The following is a 17,846-nucleotide window of genomic DNA, read 5'->3' as shown; positions in this document are numbered from 1 at the left end:
ACCACATGAAAGTCAGCTTCAGTTGCCGTATCAGAAACGAGACGGTGGTTTAATCTTTAATTACTTTGTATGTTAGTAATATCTTTCCCTGAAGTTGCTTATATTCTGATCTCTGAGGAAGTGCGTATCCAAAGGGTTCTACCTCTGAGTCAGAGAATAAGTCAAAGTACATAGATTTTGACAGTTCTGGTTTGCTTGTGTGAGATATAGCTAGCTACCTCTAAATCAAAATTTAAGCATGTAATATTCATGTTTCTTTCTTAACTACTTAAAGCTTAAGCAGTAAAATAAGCAACTGAGCAAGAAAACAAAGTCAACGACTTGGCTATCAGACAATTCATAAAAATCTAGTTGCAAAATACAAGATTACCCAAAATGAGTACTTTTAATCTTTGAAGTAAGCAAAGTATGCATCTTTGACCGGAGAATCCAACCCAAAGAAAGACCTCTTTTGTGGCCAATCAAATTGAATGGTTACCTTGTACTGGTCGTAACGATATCAAATGTCCCGGGAGCTACTAAAGATTTGTAATTTCCTTCTGTCATCCTTACGGCTCGTCGGAACGTGGTGGCGGTGTTTTACCTTCTTTTGGTTCCGTTTGCTTTTTTAGTTGGGCCAACACCGTTACTTGGGCCACTGAAATAACTTGGGCTGTAGCATTAACCCATTTTGAAGTTACTGAGAATGTTCTCAGGGTCCTATTGTTTTTTACCTTCCACCAAAGCAAACTATGATTTGAAAGAAAAAGACTATTCTTTTGTGGGTAATTGCCCTGATTGTAAAGAGTGAAAGCTTCTACTTGAGCTAGTGGACGGTTTATAAAGCAAACCCATAATATTACATATATAAATTCATCCAGAAGAGTAAACAATTCAGAACACAACCAAGGTAGACAACCAGAACAGAACCTGCAAAACAGACTACATTGCAATTGAAATGTTTCATATTCTCTCATCTGGGACATTGAATGACAGACTTGACTACAAGAAGCATATTTGATTGTCCTGTATTTCCCTTTGTCAAAGTACACTATAGTACGATTGATGGGGTCGACTTTTGCTAAGCTTTAAACTTGGATGCAGTGATTGTTATAACTGAAGTTATAACCAATCTCCGTGCACAGGGCTTCTTTTCTTATTGAAGTAAGCAAGCCGGTTGAACTAAAATTAAAATTAAAAAGTACACATAACTGAAACCACCAATTCAGGAAAATTGATTGTCCTATTATCCTACCATTTGTATCTTCAATGCAAAAGTTTAAAAAATGCAGTCTACATTGTTGGAGGTTCTGATAAGATCCTGTACATTACACTGCTTGTGTATGTTTATGTACAGTAGCAAAACAATGCTGTCAGATTTGTTTGATGTGAATTGCTGTACCTACACAAGAACATTGAAAGTACAAAAAAGGATAGAGCTCTGTGCATCAAGAAAAATGTGAAACGAAAAGATTTCTTGAATGATCTTTAGAAACAAGGAATTAAACTATGAAAGTCATATGCATCCATTAATCTAGAACAGATACTACTGAAAAGGTAGAAGATTCTGGTGGTGATCTTACAGGAGAAGATAGGACAGGCTTTGGTGGTATTTGCAAGGCTTCAGTGCTTCCTTCCAACATTTCAATCACTTTACTCATGGATGGCCTATCTGATGGCTTTGTCTGTATGCACCACAATCCCACTAAGATCATCTTCCTCGCAAGTTCCTTTTCCTCTTCTGTCGCGGCACTGAGCAATCCAAAATTGCTGCCCTGCTCAAGATGCTCATAAACCCAATCTGGAAAATAAATTTCACTGGTGTGGCTCACTCGAGCGTCAATGTTCTTTCTTCCTCCAACCATCTCCAGAATCATCATTCCATAACTATAGACATCGGACTTAGCAGACACTCTTCCAAAGTTTCTGGAGAACACTTCTGGAGCTATGTACCCTATTGTCCCTCTAGCTTCCAACATTGACATAATACTTTCCTTCCTCGTACAAAGTTTAGAAAGACCAAAGTCAGAAATCTTTGGGCAGAAATCTTCATCCAAAAGGATATTATGTGGTTTAATGTCAAAGTGCAAGATTCGTGTGTTGCACCCACGGTGCAAGTACTCAAGCCCTCGAGCTATCCCAATAGCAATTTGGAAGAGTTTTTCCAATTCCAAGTATGGAGTGGTTGTCAAAAGATTACTTTCTTTGTATATGAACTTCTCAAGTGATCCATTGGGCATGAACTCATATATGAGCGCTTTTTTCTTACCTTCAAAGCAATACCCCAAAAGAGTGACCACATTAACATGGGAAGTTCTACTAATGCTGGCAACCTCATTAACAAAGTCCTCTCCATTCCCTTTGGATTCTTTAAGAACCTTCACAGCCACACGACAACCATTCAATAGCTTCCCTTCGTACACATCACCATAACCGCCTTGACCCAGTTTATCTTTAAATGAGTCGGTCATTTTCCTTACATCCGAAAATTTGTATCTTTATACTGCTAGAGGTCCAATGTTCTGAATGAAGGCCTCAGCAGCATCTTCATTGTCATTTCCCCTAATCAGTGAAGTCCAACGGAAGAGAATAACAAACAATAAAATACAAGATCCTGCAATAGTCGCAGCTGGCAGCAGAAAAATGAGATGTTTCAGTCATTAATGGTGATTCGTTGAACAATTTCATGTATTCTCAAGAAAGAAGTTGCAAACTTGCAATTGATAATTAGATGAGATTGTAAAACAGCAAACAGATGAAGTAAAAGGGGGTTGCTGATATTACCTACGCCTATGAAAACCTTTGTTTTCCAGTTGAACTTGGTGCCTGCAAGAGTAATCAAAGAAGCAGCATTCTTAGAATATGTAAGTATACAACCTTAAATAAAGTTAAGGAATATAGTCTTTGAAGATATCCACTGATCTATACTAAATAACTAGAGAAAAGACAGCTGTCTAAACAAAATACTACTACATAAGGAACGAGGAATCTTTACTATTATTTCAATATTCTACAAATTTCAAGGAACTACTAAAAGTGAAAATGTTACTACGTACAGTCTACAGAAACATCATCGATATCATAAGTTTTGAGATATTGCTGCAAAATGAGACAAATTCCTTGTTATTGTATTCACAGCAACCACCACTTGTCTCAGTTGCTGCAACTCCACAAAACGGTTGTTATTGATCAGAAAGCCAAAAAAAAGTAGCAGATATTTGGATCATTTCGACATGTTCAAGGCTCGCGTGGGTTTGCAGTTTTGAGTACGGGAAAGGTTTGATTGGCCACAGTTATGAAGACGATTGTTTCAACACATATATGGAGAGATATTAAGTAGCTTTGGAGGAGATTCATTGAGGTGGATGTTCAAGAGACAGATGGAAAAACAGAGAAGAAGCGTAAAAATTCATGCCTCTCAGGACTAATGAAAACAAGCGCCTCATTCCATTTCCACGTGTTCGTGGCTCGCATACGTCAATTTTCAGGAACGGTTTGATTGGCTGCGGTTGTGAATGATTGATTTAACACATACATGGAGAGAGATTTTCAATTTCAAGTAGCTTTGGATGAGATTCATTTGGGATGGAGAAACAGAGAAGAGTGAAAATTCATGCCATTCACAAGACATTGATTTAAAACTTATAAGCTTGTCTTCTCGGCATGGCTCATACACATGAAATTGGGGAGACTCAGATTGATTCGGGTAAGAAGTCAGACTTAGGGAATTGGATGAAGACTTGAAATCGGAACTTCTTAACTGAGCATATTTTAAGAAGATAAGGAACAAACATATATGCGTACCATGAACAATTGGACAAGTAGAATTGGAAGGACGATCCCCGCAAAGGCAGAGAAACGAATCCGTCGTTGCGTTCGATCCACAGGTGCCTTTAGAGTTCATGCATGACCTACAGAGATCCCAATCCGCGCTGTACTCAACCTGAAACCCTTGCTTCAAAACTTTTTCCACTTCTTCCGTTGCATTGTCTGGCATTACATCAAAGCCCTCCCAAAAAATGGGGACTATGATTTTGGTAGAACATGTGGGTCGGCCCGGAACATCAACCCTTGCGAGTGAATCATCCACGTAGTACGAAATATTTGTTTCCTTAGCTGTGCACGTAAAATTGTTGAGGACCGATTCGTTTTGAGGGAGGCATCCGTAGTACAAGGTGAGGTTGCGAACAGTTGGGACATAAGAGAAACGGTTGTAGTCGAGAGTGGTGTTGACGAGGAGGTCAGTACAAGGACTGTCCCAGAGGTCGGAGCGAGCGATTGTCATGGTGTGAAGAAGATCTTGGCTGTTGATGTTGGACACATGGAAATCTAGCTTTTCGATTACTATGTGAGGGAGTTGAGTTTCGTTTTCGCAGTTGGTGAGTTCGAAGCCTAAGCGACCGCACTCTTGGGGGCGAATGGATCCTCCCCAGAAAGAGTAGGATATGTTTGTGAGGTTACCACAATTGAAAGGTTGCTTGCACAGTGTGTATTGGGGATCGTCTTCGGGTTGAAGAGATGGTAACCTGAACAAATAAAAGATGATGATGATGAAGAAGAAGAAGAAGAAGAAGGGTGCTCTCCGGAAGAGATGATTAGGCTTAGGCTTAAACATAGTCATTGGTAGAGTGAAAACGAGAGTGAATAGGAATATTTGTGTAAATTTACCTGGTGTTCGGAGAGGGACAGAAGGTGATGGTGTAATTGGCATTGGCACATGTGGAGGTGCTGGTCTTATCGTCGTATGCGTAACTGTACGCGAGAGGGCACGCGTTCTTGAATATTTGCGAGTACGAAGAAGGCTTGCACGTCTCGGGTGTAGCGTACGCGCCGGTGCAACAGTATTGCGGCTCCTGGAACGCCCCGCACGCGCTCTTGCACCCGACGACTTCCCTTCCCGCAGCGCTAGTCACCTGGAGCTCCTTGGGACAAACGCCGTTAAGGTCGACCACGCAGCCGGTGTTGTTACAATTGGTGCCGGTCCCACCCTGGGGAACCACCAGCATAGGGAGGTTGTAACCGTCGACGAGGCTGACGTCAAAGACGTCAGGGCTGCCGGCGCCGCCTAAGGTGAACTCGGCGAGAGTTGCGGGAGGGGCGGAGCTTCCGGAGCATTCTTGCTTTCCGGAGCCGCAATCGCCTGTGACGCAGGAGAAGTTTCCCGTGGAGTCGTCGGTGCAGAGGGTTCGGCCCCACAAGCGGCCTCTCCAGGAGGCGGGGGCGATTAGGGTCATGGTCTCGCCGTTCTGGAGAGCGAAGCCGGCAGTCGGAAACGGCGGAGCGCCGGGGTAGGAGAGAATGCCCGGCCACACTGCGTACTCGCATTTGTTTACCATTGTGAATGTCGTTGACAGCGCTCCTGTAACGGAATTAAAATGTAATTAAGGTTACTGTTGATGGAAATTAGAAATAATATGTACACAGAGCAGAGAAGAGAGAGATGGATTTACCTGATGTTAATAGACCGAGAAGGGTTAATAGAGAGAGCGAGAAGGGTGTCAATGGAGCCATTTGAGCTCTGCTGGTATGAAATGTGAAGTGGTGGTGGGTGGTGCCCTTCAGTTGCAGCAATGTGCGGAGAAGGAGAGAGCAGAAATGCAGAATAGCGAGCAAATTTCATGGAAATGAGAAAAAAAAATTGCTTTTTTAAGAATACCCTGCCCCATTCATGTGGAAATCTTGGTACAAGTCAGGTGTTGAAGTTCTTAGTGTTTAAGGACAAGTAAATTGACAGAGAGAGAGGGATAATAGAGTTTCAAGTGTGTCTTTCATTTCATTCAAAGGAGGTATTTATAGGGATACATTTTGAAGTAAATAATGATACAACTTGATGGCATCTTCAATTGTAGCCTCTCCTTGTGGCTTCTTCATTTGCAGCTTCACATTGTGGTTGTGATGATGATGATTGCCACACTTGTTCCCCATTGGCATAAAGCTTGACTCACAAGTCATTATACCTAAAATACCTATCTTATACATGACATAGACATTTTATACTATGAACAATACAACATGTTTCATATATACTACAACACTCCCCCTTGGATATTTCATGTTGATAGTATTTGTCTAAGCCGTGCGCTTCGAAATTGCCTCGTTAAAAACCTTGCCAAGTAATAAAACCCTGTGGGAAAAAACAACCTTGGTCGAAGGAGAAAAAGAGTGCAACGCGCATTGAGCGTGGAGTATGATTCTAGATACTCCCCCTGATTTAGACTCCCCCTGAAGATGAGAGTTCGGATAATCTTCTTAATCCGATACTCTTCACATGTTTCTCGAAAGGGGTTTTTGGTAACGACTTAGTAAATAAGTCCGCTACATTATCCTCTGATCGGATTTGATTTACTTCAATGTTTAGAAGTGTTTGTTGTTGCTGATTGTAGAAGAATTTCGGCGATATATGTTTAGTATTGTCACCCTTGATAAAACCTAACTTCATTTGCTCAATACAAGCTGCATTATCTTCGTAAATGCATGTAGGTTTATCCGTGGTAAACTTCAAACCACAAGTTCCTCGAATGTGTCTATTTATAGACCTTAGCCATATGCATTCACGCACAGCTTCATGTAGAGCAATAATCTCTGCATGATTTAAGGAAGTAACGACAAGTGTCTGTTTTGTAGATCTCCAAGATATCGCCGTGCTTCCCATGGTAAAGACATAACCTGTTTGGGAGCGACCTTTATGGGGGTCAGAGAGATACCCTGCATCAGCAAAGCCCATCAAAACATTATTTTTATTTTGATGGAGGGGAGGAGGAGAACGTCGGTCACCATGGATGGTGTTGCCGGCGTCTATATTACGGAAGGTGGCTTTTTGCCTCATAGGGTCTGATCCCAATCTTCCGTCTTTTATTTTCTCTCTGTAGGGATAAAACAAGCCCATATCAATCATACCTTTTAAGTATCGAAAGATTGTCTTTATGCCAATCCAATGGCGGCGTGTTGGCGCAGAACTATGTCGAGCTAACAAGTTCACTGCGAATGAGATATCTGGCCTTGTGCATTGTGCTAAATACAATAATGCGCCTATCGCACTTAGATAGGGTACTTCAGCCTCTAATAATTCTTCGTCCTCATCCTTTGGACGAAACGGATCTTTTGTGGGCTCAAGACTTCGGCCGATCATGGGAGTACTTACAGGCTTTGCTTTATCTTCATTAAAGCGCCTTAGTAATTTTTGAGTATATGCTGACTGATGGATCATAATCCCATCACTACGGTGCTCGAGTTCTATTCCGAGGCAAAACCGTGTTTTCCCAAGATCTTTCATCTCAAACTCGGATTCCAAATATTTAGCAGTTTCCTTTAACTCATTTAGAGTTCCAATTAGGTTCATGTCATCGACATAAACTGCTACAATTGCAAATCCGGAACTTGTTCTTTTAATGAACACGCAAGGGCATATTTCATTGTTAATATATCCCTTTCCAATCAAGTAGTCACTTAGACGGTTATACCACATCCGTCCGGATTGTTTCAATCCATATAGTGAGCGTCTTAATTTTATTGAAAACGCGCTCCGTGGTTTAGAGCCACTTGATTTTGGTAATTGAAGTCCATCAGGAACCTTCATATATATCTCTGAATCTAGATCCCCATAGAGATATGCTGTAATTACATCCATAAGCTGCATGTCAAGTTTTTCGGAAACTACCAAACTGACAAGGTAGCGGAACGTTATAATGTCCATTACGGGAGAGTATGTCTCCTCGTAGTCGATTCCAGGGCGTTGTGAGAAACCTTGCGCCACGAGGCGGGCTTTATATCTCATCACCTCATTTTTCTCATTACGTTTTCTAGCAAAGACCCATTTATGGCCAACAGGCTTTATATTTGGTGGTGTCAGCATTATAGGCCCAAATACCTGTCTCTTTGTTAGTGAATCCAATTCAGTCTGGATCGCATTTTTCCATTTAGGCCAATCCGCTCTTCGTTGACATTCTTCAACAGAGCGAGGTTCGATATCATCATATTCTATGATTCCTTTTGCAATATGATATGCAAACGCATCATCAATTGCCATAGAATTTCTATCCATCATCTCATGTACATTATTGTAATTTATGGAGATTTCTCTATTCTCTGGAGTTGGTTCTGACATTGGAGCGTCCCCCAATGGTGTCTCTTGGACATAACCATAATCCGGAATATTCTCGTGAGATGGATTATTCATATCTATGATTAATGGATTATTATTTTGTGCCAAACTCGCCTTCTTTCTTGGGCGAGAATCCATCGAACCTATAGGTCTCCCGCGCTTCCTGGCAGGAGCCGTGGGCCTAGCCAATGTGTCACCCATAGAGGGAACGTTGGCGCCATTCTCATGTATTTTTGAGATGGCATTATGTCTTTTAGGGACATCAATCCTTGCAGGTGTATTTGCAGCAGGTATGTGTGATCTCGTCACTTTAGCGATATCAGAAAACGCATCAGGCATCGATTCTGCTACGTTCTGAAGATCGAGAATTCTCTGCACTTCTTTTTCAGATTGTGCAGTTCGGGGATCAAGATGAGACAAAGTGGGGACAAACCACGACAATTCCTGTCCTTTTTGTTGAACATTAGTTATGTTCATGTCTCCCCCTAAAGACGGGAAGACTGTCTCATCAAAGTGACAATCCGCAAATCTAGCGGTAAATATAGATCACCTGTCAAGGGTTCTATGTAGCGGATTATGGTTGGGGAGTCATAGCCAACATAAAGGCCTAATCGTCTTTGAGGACCCATTTTAGTGCGCTGTGGTGGAGCAATTGGCACATAGACTGCACACCCAAATATGCGTAAATGTGAGACATTAGGCTCATACCCAGTCACCATCTGGGATGTAGAAAAAGGTTGGGTGGCAGTGGGCCTTAGACGAATAAGCACAGCTGCATGTAATATTGCATAGCCCCAAGCAGAAATAGGGAGATTGGTGCGCATAACCAATGCCCTAGCAACCATTTGAAGTCTTTTAATGGCAGCTTCTGCGAGACCATTTTGGGTATGTACATGAGGGACGGGATGTTCAACCTCGATCCCAATGGACATGCAATAATCATCAAAAGTTTTTGATGTAAACTCCCCAGCATTGTCAAGACGAATTGACTTAATAGGATGATCAGGGTGGTGAGCCCTTAACTTAATAATTTGTGCTAGGAGTTTAGCAAATGCAGCATTTCTTGTGGATAAGAGCACGACATGTGACCAACGTGTCGATGCATCAACCAACACCATAAAATATCTAAATGGTCCGCAAGTTGGATGGATAGGTCCACAGATATCACCTTGTATTCTTTGTAAGAATGGTATATTTTCTTTAATGTCTTTTGCATAGGATGGTCTCGATCCTACTTTTGCTAAAGAGCAAGCTTTGCAAAACGAATGATATGCTTTAGAAGTAATTCTTTGAACCTCTTTTTGGTTCGTATTCCTTTTTGTTTTAAAGAATGGATGTCCGTGTGAAGTTTTTAATATACGGATCATCATATCACGACCTGGGTGTCCCAAACGGTCGTGCCAAAGCCTGTATGTGTCGGAATCCCATAATTTTTCATTCATGACATGGTTGGATTCAATGACTCTAATAGTGGTTGCGTACAATCCACTAGAGCGACACGTGAGTTTCTCTAATACTCGTGTATTTCCGTAGTTATTAGAGGTGATGTAAAGGAACTCTTGTCCATTCTCACAATGTGTTTTCACATGAAAATCATTGGCTCTTATATCTTTAAAACTTAATAGGGTTCTTCCAGCCCTTGGAGCATATAAAGCTTCGGCGACATTAATATTTGTGCCATTCGGCAATAGAAATTGAGCTGGTCCACGACCATGAATCAATTGAGATGGTCCTGCCATCGTGGTCACTGAAGATTGACTAGGTGTCATCCATAAGAATAATTGCCTATGTCGTAATATAGTATGTGTGGTGCCACTATCAAGAAGGCATTCCAATTCTCCCGAAGACATACTGAAAAATAAAGTTCGGAATATTAACACATGTCAATGACATTGATAATGCGATACTTTATTAATAGGGAAAATAGTCAATGATTACATCAAAGTTTCCAAAGTTTATTCCAATATAAAATCAAACTTTATACAAATTGTAATTGCTCAATCCGTTTGGTAATTTCAATAAAATATGACCAGGTAAGTATAGAGATGTTGGTGGAGCGAGGCTCGCTTAAGTACCATGATCTCAATTACTTACCTAGACATCATACTTCATTGAGTACGCCACATAAGAAAAAGTCAATACAATTGTTATTTGACTAAGGCACATTTGCCGTTTTATTGGAAAATAGAAAAGACTATTTTAATCAAAGTCTGCGGCATCCTCGTGCTCTTCATTTCCAGCTTTGAAGTCTTTTATGGTGAGAATTACATCTTCACCATCATCTTCTTCAGCAAGGTGAGCTTCTTGCTCCCTCATTTCCCTGTACTCCTTGTAGCTTGCAGCTAGTTGTGTACTTACTTGGCATTGCTTAAACCAATGCTCGATTGATCCACACCTATGACACACGTCATTGTGATTGACTTTCTTTATTTGAGGTGCACGTTGTGGATATTCCCTAGGCGGGTTGTTGCTGCTACTACCACGGCGTATTATGCGACCTCCACGGCCCACAGTGTTACGGCCCATGGTGTTGTTATATTCTCCTCTCCCACGTGTGGATTTGCCACCACGTGTGCCCGCTCCAAAGTTGCGGTTTCCTTCCTTATTGGGGCGGTTGTATGGACCCATGCGTCCGTCATTTCCCTTGTTAGGGTATACATGCCCCTTATTAGTAGGGTACCGCTCCTTGCGCCCTTTCTTGGGTGCATTATAATTCGCCTCACGAACGCTTTTGGTTCCTACGGGCCTTGAATTATAATTCTTTACAAGGATATTGTCGTGCTTCTCATCTACCGACAAAATATTGATAAGTTCATTGAACTTCGTAAGTCGTCCAGCATTATATTCAGTGCGATATTGCTTTGATAGTATAATTGCTGCGACGGGGAAGGTGGAGAGAGTTTTCTCAATCAGCTCTTCTTCTGTGAGAGGTTTTTCACAGAACTTCAGCATGGCTCTTAGCCGAAGAGCTTCTGAATTGTATTCAGCAACAGACTTGAAGTCGGAGAAGCGTAAATTGTTCCATTGAATCTTCAAGTCAGGGAGGAGGGAATCTTGGATATTATCAAAGCGCTCTTCTAGCGCTACCCATAGGTCCCTTGCATCTTTGATGGACATATACTCTAATCTGAGTGCTTTGTCCATATGGCGTCGCATCAAGATAATTGCTTGTGCATGCTTTATGGGTGTTCGTTGGAACACAAGGCCCGCGTTTGGTGCCTGGATTATGGGCAATATCCCTTTTGATGTGAGATGGTTCTCAATGTCGGTTCTCCAACTATGGTAATCCGAACCAGTTGAGTCAAGGATTTGAAAATCGAGTCTAGGTTCATTCGACATCCTTGAAATAAGAAGAAAAAGATGTATTAGTTTCGGAGTTTAAAACTTCCACGAAAAACTAAATTAATAAGATTTCCGAGCTATGCTACCAAGAAATCAATTTCCAAAAATATTTGGATTAGACCGAAACAATGATGTTTAGTAAGGTCATAAATCGATGCTTGCGGACGCTCTTAGTCCGGATATTATGAACACTCTTAGTTCATTGACCACGAACGCTCTTAGTTCGTTTAGCGTGAATTTCTATAATTCCGCTTTTTAATTGTAAGTTCCCAAAAAAAAAAAAAGATGAGAAAAATAAATAAAAACTCAAAAGCGGGAACTTTTAGTAAAAATACCTTGAAATAGTGTTGTCGGAAATGACCGAAAAAGTTGCCCAAAAGTCGCAGGAAAAGTGTCGGAAAGTCGCCGGAAAAGTGTCGGAAAGTCGCCGGAAAAGTGTCCGAAAAGTCGCCGGAAAAGTTGTCGGAAAGTCGTGTCGACAGATGCTCGGCAGCAACTCGGCAGCTGCTAGGCAGCAGCTCGGCAGGTGCTGTGCAGGGGAGCTCGGCAGCTGCTCGGCAGCTTCTCGGCAGGAGCTAGGCAGGGGCTCGGCAGGCCTTCGGCAGCAGCTCGGCAGGTCCCTTCGACAGGTATCGACAGCTGCTCGGCAGGTCTTCGGCAGCAGCTCGGCAGATCCTCGGCAGGTGCTAGGCAGGCCTTCTGCGCAGCTGCTCGGCAGGACTCGGCAGCAGCTCGGCAGGACTCGACAGCGGTCCGGCAGCGGTTCAGATCTTCCCGCAGCCGGTTCGAGCGGTTTCCGGCCGGTTCTGGGGATTCTGAAACCGGTTCTGGGCTTCTGGAATCAAGGGCTTTGATATGAGCTAGGGTTTGGAGGTTTTTTGTAAGTTTGAGAAAATGGCTTCGATTGGATTATGAACTACCTCTTCTCTTCTCAACTTCAATCCTAATTCTAGAGCAATTTCGTGCTGATAACGTGTTTAAGGACAAGTAAATTGACAGAGAGAGAGAGGGATAATAGAGTTTCAAGTGTGTCTTTCATTTCATTCAAAGGAGGTATTTATAGGGATACATTTTGAAGTAAATAATGATACAACTTGATGGCATCTTCAATTGTAGCCTCTCCTTGTGGCTTCTTCATTTGCAGCTTCACATTGTGGTTGTGATGATGATGATTGCCACACTTGTTCCCCATTGGCATAAAGCTTGACTCACAAGTCATTATACCTAAAATACCTATCTTATACATGACATAGACATTTTATACTATGAACAATACAACATGTTTCATATATACTACAACACTTAGCAATTTCCGCCTACTCCATTAAGCTTAAAGTGGAAGATTGACCAGAAATGATGAAAATTCAAACACGTATTTTCATCATTAATCAAATAAATAAATAGATCTAATTTATTATCTGTGATGAGGCGAATCCTTTATTGAAAACAAAATAATCATATTAATGAAATTTGATGGTTTATCTTTTGAGAACTGTAAGAAATAGAATTCACAGAGCAATTAAGCAAGCGGAACTGAATGACACCGATTCCGAGTACAGAAGAGAAAAGAGGGCCTAGTGTAAGTTGAGATGGTCATTGCTTAACGTACAATGGCCCTCGCTTCGTCCCCTGCAACGAGGCGGCGCCTGGTTCGCCGGAAACTAAGCAAAATTCATGTGCTGCTCATGTGTCCTTTTTCTTGTTGTCTACTTTTGGGCTATGAACGTGGTGTTGGCCCAATTGTATTTTTCGTTTGTGTTCTATTTTTATGGCCCAAACCTGGACTGGAATGTGAAACTGGACTGGGCTTTATACTTCAAGTTCGCCCTAACTTGTGTTGCAAATTGTGGTATAAAATCCAATGTACAAAGAAATATTTGAGAAGGAAACAAGTTTTGAATCGTGTAGGCATTTCAAAACAGAGGCGGAAATTGAACTAAAGAGGATCCAGAGCAATGGTTTTACTAAAGAAAAGGCAGAGGAAATTGTATATCAGCTGATGCTATTGTTTTGCTAAGTGGTTCTCTGCCACCTTCACCAGATTATGGGACAATAAATTGGGTTAGTATGTCTTCCACACCAAATAATAGCACTGGTTAAACTTTTTCGTCTGATTTATCTACGAGGACAATGTCTTCTTCTTTTCATCTACTATCAAAGAAAATTTGTTAGCAGGTGACATATTACAATCTTTCTTTCATTTCTGTTGCTAAAGGCTTGTTTTCCCTTAAAATGTATGACAGTAACCTTGGACATGTTTCTAGTTTCTACGCTAGCAAACTAGCAAACCACGCTTTCAGCTTTTGTTCGTGGTAAATTGCTGTACGAAATCAAAAGTACAAAACAGGATAGAGCTCTGAGCATCAAGAAAAATGTGAAGGGAAAAGATTTCTTGAAAAGATCTTAAAAACAAGGAATTGAACTATGGAAGACATATACATCCATTAATCGAGAACAGATACTACTGATAAGGTGGAAGATTCTGGTGATGTTCTTACAGGAGCAGATAGGACTGGCTTTGATGGCATTTGCAAGGCTTCAATGCTTCCTTCCAACATTTCAATCACTTTACTCATGGATGGCCTATCAAATGGCCTTGTCTGTATGCACCACAATCCCACTAAGATCATCTTCCTCGCGACTTCCTTTTCCTCTTCGGTCACTGCATTGAGCAAACCGAAATCGCTCCCCTGCTCAAGTTGCTCATAAACCCAATCTGGAAAATAAATTTCACTGGTGTGGCTTACTCGAGCTTCAACATTCTTTCTTCCTCCAACCATCTCCAGAATCATCATTCCATAACTATAAACATCGGACTTCACAGATACTCCTCCAAAGTTTCTGCAGAAAACTTCTGGAGCTATGTACCCTATTGTCCCTCTAGCTTCCAACATTGACATATAACTCTCCTTCCTTGTACAAAGTTTAGAAAGACCAAAGTCAGAAATCTTTGGGCAAAATTTCTCATCCAAAAGGATATTATGTGGCTTTATGTCAAAGTGCAAAATTCTTGTGTTACACCCACGGTGCAAGTACTCAAGTCCTCGAGCTATCCCGATAGCAATTTGGAAGAGTTTTTCCAATTCCAAGTGTGGAGTGATTTTTAAAGGATTACTGTCTTTGTATATGAACTTCTCAAGTGATCCATTGGACATGAACTCATATATGAGCGCTTTTTTCTTACCTTCAAAGCAATACCCTAGTAGTGTGACCACATTAACATGGGAAGTTCTACTAATGCTTGCAACCTCATTGACAAAGTCCTCTCCATTCCCTTTGGACTCTTTAAGAATCTTCACAGCCACATGACAATTGTTCAATAGCTTACCTTTGTACACATTACCATATCCACCTTGACCCAATTTAACTTCAAATGAGTTGGTCATTTTTCTGACATCTGAGAACTTGTATCTTTTTACTGCTAGAGGTCCAATTTTCTGAATGAAGGCCTCAACATCTTCATTGTGCTTTTCATCATTCCCTGAAATACTTTGTTTTACACCGAAGCCAATAAAAAAGACGATCATAGTTCCTGCAGAAAAAACACCTGGCAGCAGAACAACGAGATGATTCAGGGATTATGGTGATTCATTGAACCAATTTCATAAGAAACAGTAAATAATACAATCTCTAATCCCTACTTCTTGATACCATCCCCGGAAGAAGGAAAAGTAATAACGCATCAAGATATAAGCAATGATGGAAGCATATTGTTTCCTGTTGCATACTGTAGCTACAGTACAACTCTCAAGTATCAGTAGCTCTGTAAACAGGTCAAGGGGAGAAGGAAGATTATAACAGATTGAAATTGACATGAGTGAATTTACTCTAATATGGAAATTTTATACACCTTTAAACAACTAAAGAAATTAATAAGGGATTGTTGATATATTACCTAAAGCATGGGCAACTTGGTGCCTGCAAAAACAAAAAAAAGAAGCATGATTCTTAGAATATGAGGGAAACAAAGCTTTAGGCCGGGGTAAATTCAAGGTAACATTTTATTCCAACTGATAACATTTTCTAGACCCCTTATCATTGAAATTTTGCACGTACTGCTACTGAAATTATCAAAACTTGACAATGTTACTACTGATGCATCATCATCCCAGGTTTTGAGATGAGATTGATTGCTGCAAAAACAGACAAATTCGGAAGGAACCCCATATTCCAAAAAGGTATCAACGCCTCGCATACCTCATTCTGGGTTTACAAGAAAGGTTTAATTGGCTGTAGTTGTAAATGATTGATTTAACACATATATGGAAAGGATTTTTCAATTTTAAGTAGATTTGGAGGAGATTCGTTTGGGGTGGATATTCATTTGGGATGGAGAAACAGAGACGGGTGAAAATTCATGCCTTTCAGGACTAACAACTGCCTCAACATGTCATACACTCATCATAATGGAGAGACTCAGATTGATTGGTAAGGAGTCAGACATGTGAAATGTGACACATTCTAGACGAAATTGGATAAAGACTCGAAATTAGAACTAATTAACTGAGCATATTCTAAGAGATGAGGAATAAACATATATGCATACCTCGAATCCCTTCGACAAGTAGAACTGTAAGATCGATCCCCGCAGAGGCACAGAAACGAATCCGTCGTTGAGTTCGATCCACAGATGCCATGAGAGTTCACGCATGACCTACAGAGATCCCACTCCGCACTGTACTCAACCTGAAACCCTTGTCTCAAAACCTTTTCCACTGCTTCCGTTGCATTCTCAGGCATAACATCAAAGCCATCCGATAAAATGGGGACTCGGATTTTGGTAGAACACGACGTCCGATTCACGACTCTTGAAAGTGAATCATCCGTGTAGTATGCAATATCTCTGTCCTTGGATGTGCCGTCTATTTTGCACGTAAAACTGTTGAGGACGGATTCGTTTTGAGGGAGGCAGCCGTAGTACAAGGTGAGGTTACGAACTGTACGGACATAAGAGAAACGGGTGTAGTCGAGAGTGGTGTTGACGAGGAGATCAGTACAAGGACTGTCCCAGAGGTCGGAGCGAGAGATTGTCATGGTGTGAAGAAGATCTTGGCTGTTGATGTTGGACACATGGAAATCTAGCTTTTCGATTACTATGTGAGGGAGTTGAGTTTCGTTTTCGCAGTTGGTGAGTTCGAAGCCTGACCGCACTCTTGGGGGCGATTGGGTCCTCCCCAGAAAGGGTAGGATATGTCTGTGAGGTTACCACAATTGAAAGGTTGCTTGCACTGTGTATTGGCCATGGCATGAGGGGAAGGTGAAGTAGTAGAATATGACGAAAATGGGGATTGGGCATGGCATGAGGGGAAGGTGAAGTAGTAGAATATGAAGAAAATGGGGAAGAGAGGATTATGCTTAGGCATAGTCATCGGTAGAATAAGCTGGTGGAGAATGATTGGGTGATTTAAGTTTGATGACTGAATGAATTATATTGTTCATAACAGTATACATTAATGTTCAAAGGGATAATATAGATGCATATGGAATATGTAATATCCGGAGAATGCAAAGGCACGTTGGATTCTCTAGCTAAATCGGGTCTTAATCATGAGTTCATGACCATGGTGTTGTCGTGTTTGACGAGCTCCGATCCCCTTCTCCCCAAGCTTCTACTGTTTTTCTCTTGATGATCTTTGTGAAGTTTCTAGATCTAAGTCTTCTGTTAAGACTAGTAAGCTGTGACTTATCGTTTTCTTTTTGCTGTTTTGGGTCTTTTTAAGACCTTCTTGTAACCAAAAAAAAGAGAGAATATGTAATATCAAGTCAAACAGAGAGACTAGTCCGTTGGTCGAACAGAGAGAGGTAAGGTGTTGCTTCTATGAATTTTCATAGCAATGAGAAAAATGATGCCTTTCATCTTGACTTTTTTCAATGAGTTTTGTCTGAGAAATTTTGTTCTAGCAAAAATGGGAACTTGTTTTTCTTCAAAGATAGCTTTTTTTGTTTTCTTAGTTCGTGGCCAGAGACTTTGAACTGTGATGCTAAAGCTGATGGGTTTTGGTCTATTGAGGATTATATACAAGAGCCATTTACAGGGTATCAAACTTGTTAAGCCTAAAAGTCCTTGGCACTTTCATCCTCACTCCTGAGTCCTAATGCATTAAGTTTACAGGGACGGATATTTGGAAATTATTATGTAGAAGATTGACCAGAAGATCGATTCAAAATATATCTGATCAGTCTAGTTCCCATTGCTTCTTAGTTCTTTTTTTTTTTTGGTTACAAGGAAGCCCGAAAGGGCCAAGAAAGAAAGAAACTAACTAGGGAACAAGAAGTTAGAGCCTACAACTCTAGTATGGCCACTGCCGGTAACATCATCAAGGAGGGTCTGAACTGTATGAGGGGGAGGTTGATCCCAGAAAGTTGTTCCTTTAGAGAAGTTGATACTATCCTTTGCCAAAATATCCACTGCAAAGTTTCGTTC

The 17,846-nt window shown here is 41.1% G+C and overlaps 3 protein-coding genes across 3 annotated transcripts; all 3 read right to left on the bottom strand.

Moving 5' to 3' along the window:
* Positions 1 to 1,077: 1,077 nt before the first annotated feature.
* Positions 1,078 to 3,922, bottom strand: LOC112178807 (PR5-like receptor kinase). Its single transcript, XM_040510936.1, has 5 exons — positions 3,784 to 3,922; positions 3,036 to 3,139; positions 2,764 to 2,805; positions 1,563 to 2,608; positions 1,078 to 1,381 (listed from the first exon to the last, which is right to left on the bottom strand). The coding sequence occupies exons 4-5, from the start codon at positions 2,448 to 2,450 to the stop codon at positions 1,259 to 1,261; spliced, it is 1,011 nt and encodes a 336-aa protein (XP_040366870.1). The 5' UTR covers positions 2,451 to 2,608; positions 2,764 to 2,805; positions 3,036 to 3,139; positions 3,784 to 3,922; the 3' UTR covers positions 1,078 to 1,258.
* Positions 3,923 to 4,623: 701 nt separating this feature from the next.
* LOC121048890 (pathogenesis-related thaumatin-like protein 3.5) lies at positions 4,624 to 5,500 on the bottom strand. The gene is made up of 2 exons (XM_040510937.1): positions 5,430 to 5,500; positions 4,624 to 5,338 (listed from the first exon to the last, which is right to left on the bottom strand). The coding sequence occupies exons 1-2, from the start codon at positions 5,488 to 5,490 to the stop codon at positions 4,644 to 4,646; spliced, it is 756 nt and encodes a 251-aa protein (XP_040366871.1). The 5' UTR covers positions 5,491 to 5,500; the 3' UTR covers positions 4,624 to 4,643.
* Positions 5,501 to 13,603: 8,103 nt separating this feature from the next.
* On the bottom strand, positions 13,604 to 17,206 carry LOC112180267 (LEAF RUST 10 DISEASE-RESISTANCE LOCUS RECEPTOR-LIKE PROTEIN KINASE-like 2.1). Its single transcript, XM_024318796.2, has 3 exons — positions 15,969 to 17,206; positions 15,318 to 15,340; positions 13,604 to 14,969 (listed from the first exon to the last, which is right to left on the bottom strand). The coding sequence occupies exons 1-3, from the start codon at positions 16,454 to 16,456 to the stop codon at positions 13,867 to 13,869; spliced, it is 1,614 nt and encodes a 537-aa protein (XP_024174564.1). The 5' UTR covers positions 16,457 to 17,206; the 3' UTR covers positions 13,604 to 13,866.
* Positions 17,207 to 17,846: the final 640 nt, after the last annotated feature.

Source organism: Rosa chinensis, chromosome 7 (genome assembly GCF_002994745.2).
Source record: "Rosa chinensis cultivar Old Blush chromosome 7, RchiOBHm-V2, whole genome shotgun sequence".
In the NCBI taxonomy this organism is placed as follows: domain Eukaryota; kingdom Viridiplantae; phylum Streptophyta; class Magnoliopsida; order Rosales; family Rosaceae; genus Rosa; species Rosa chinensis.
Note: the sequence above shows the minus strand (reverse complement) of the source record. Positions and strands in the feature narration are given on the sequence as shown.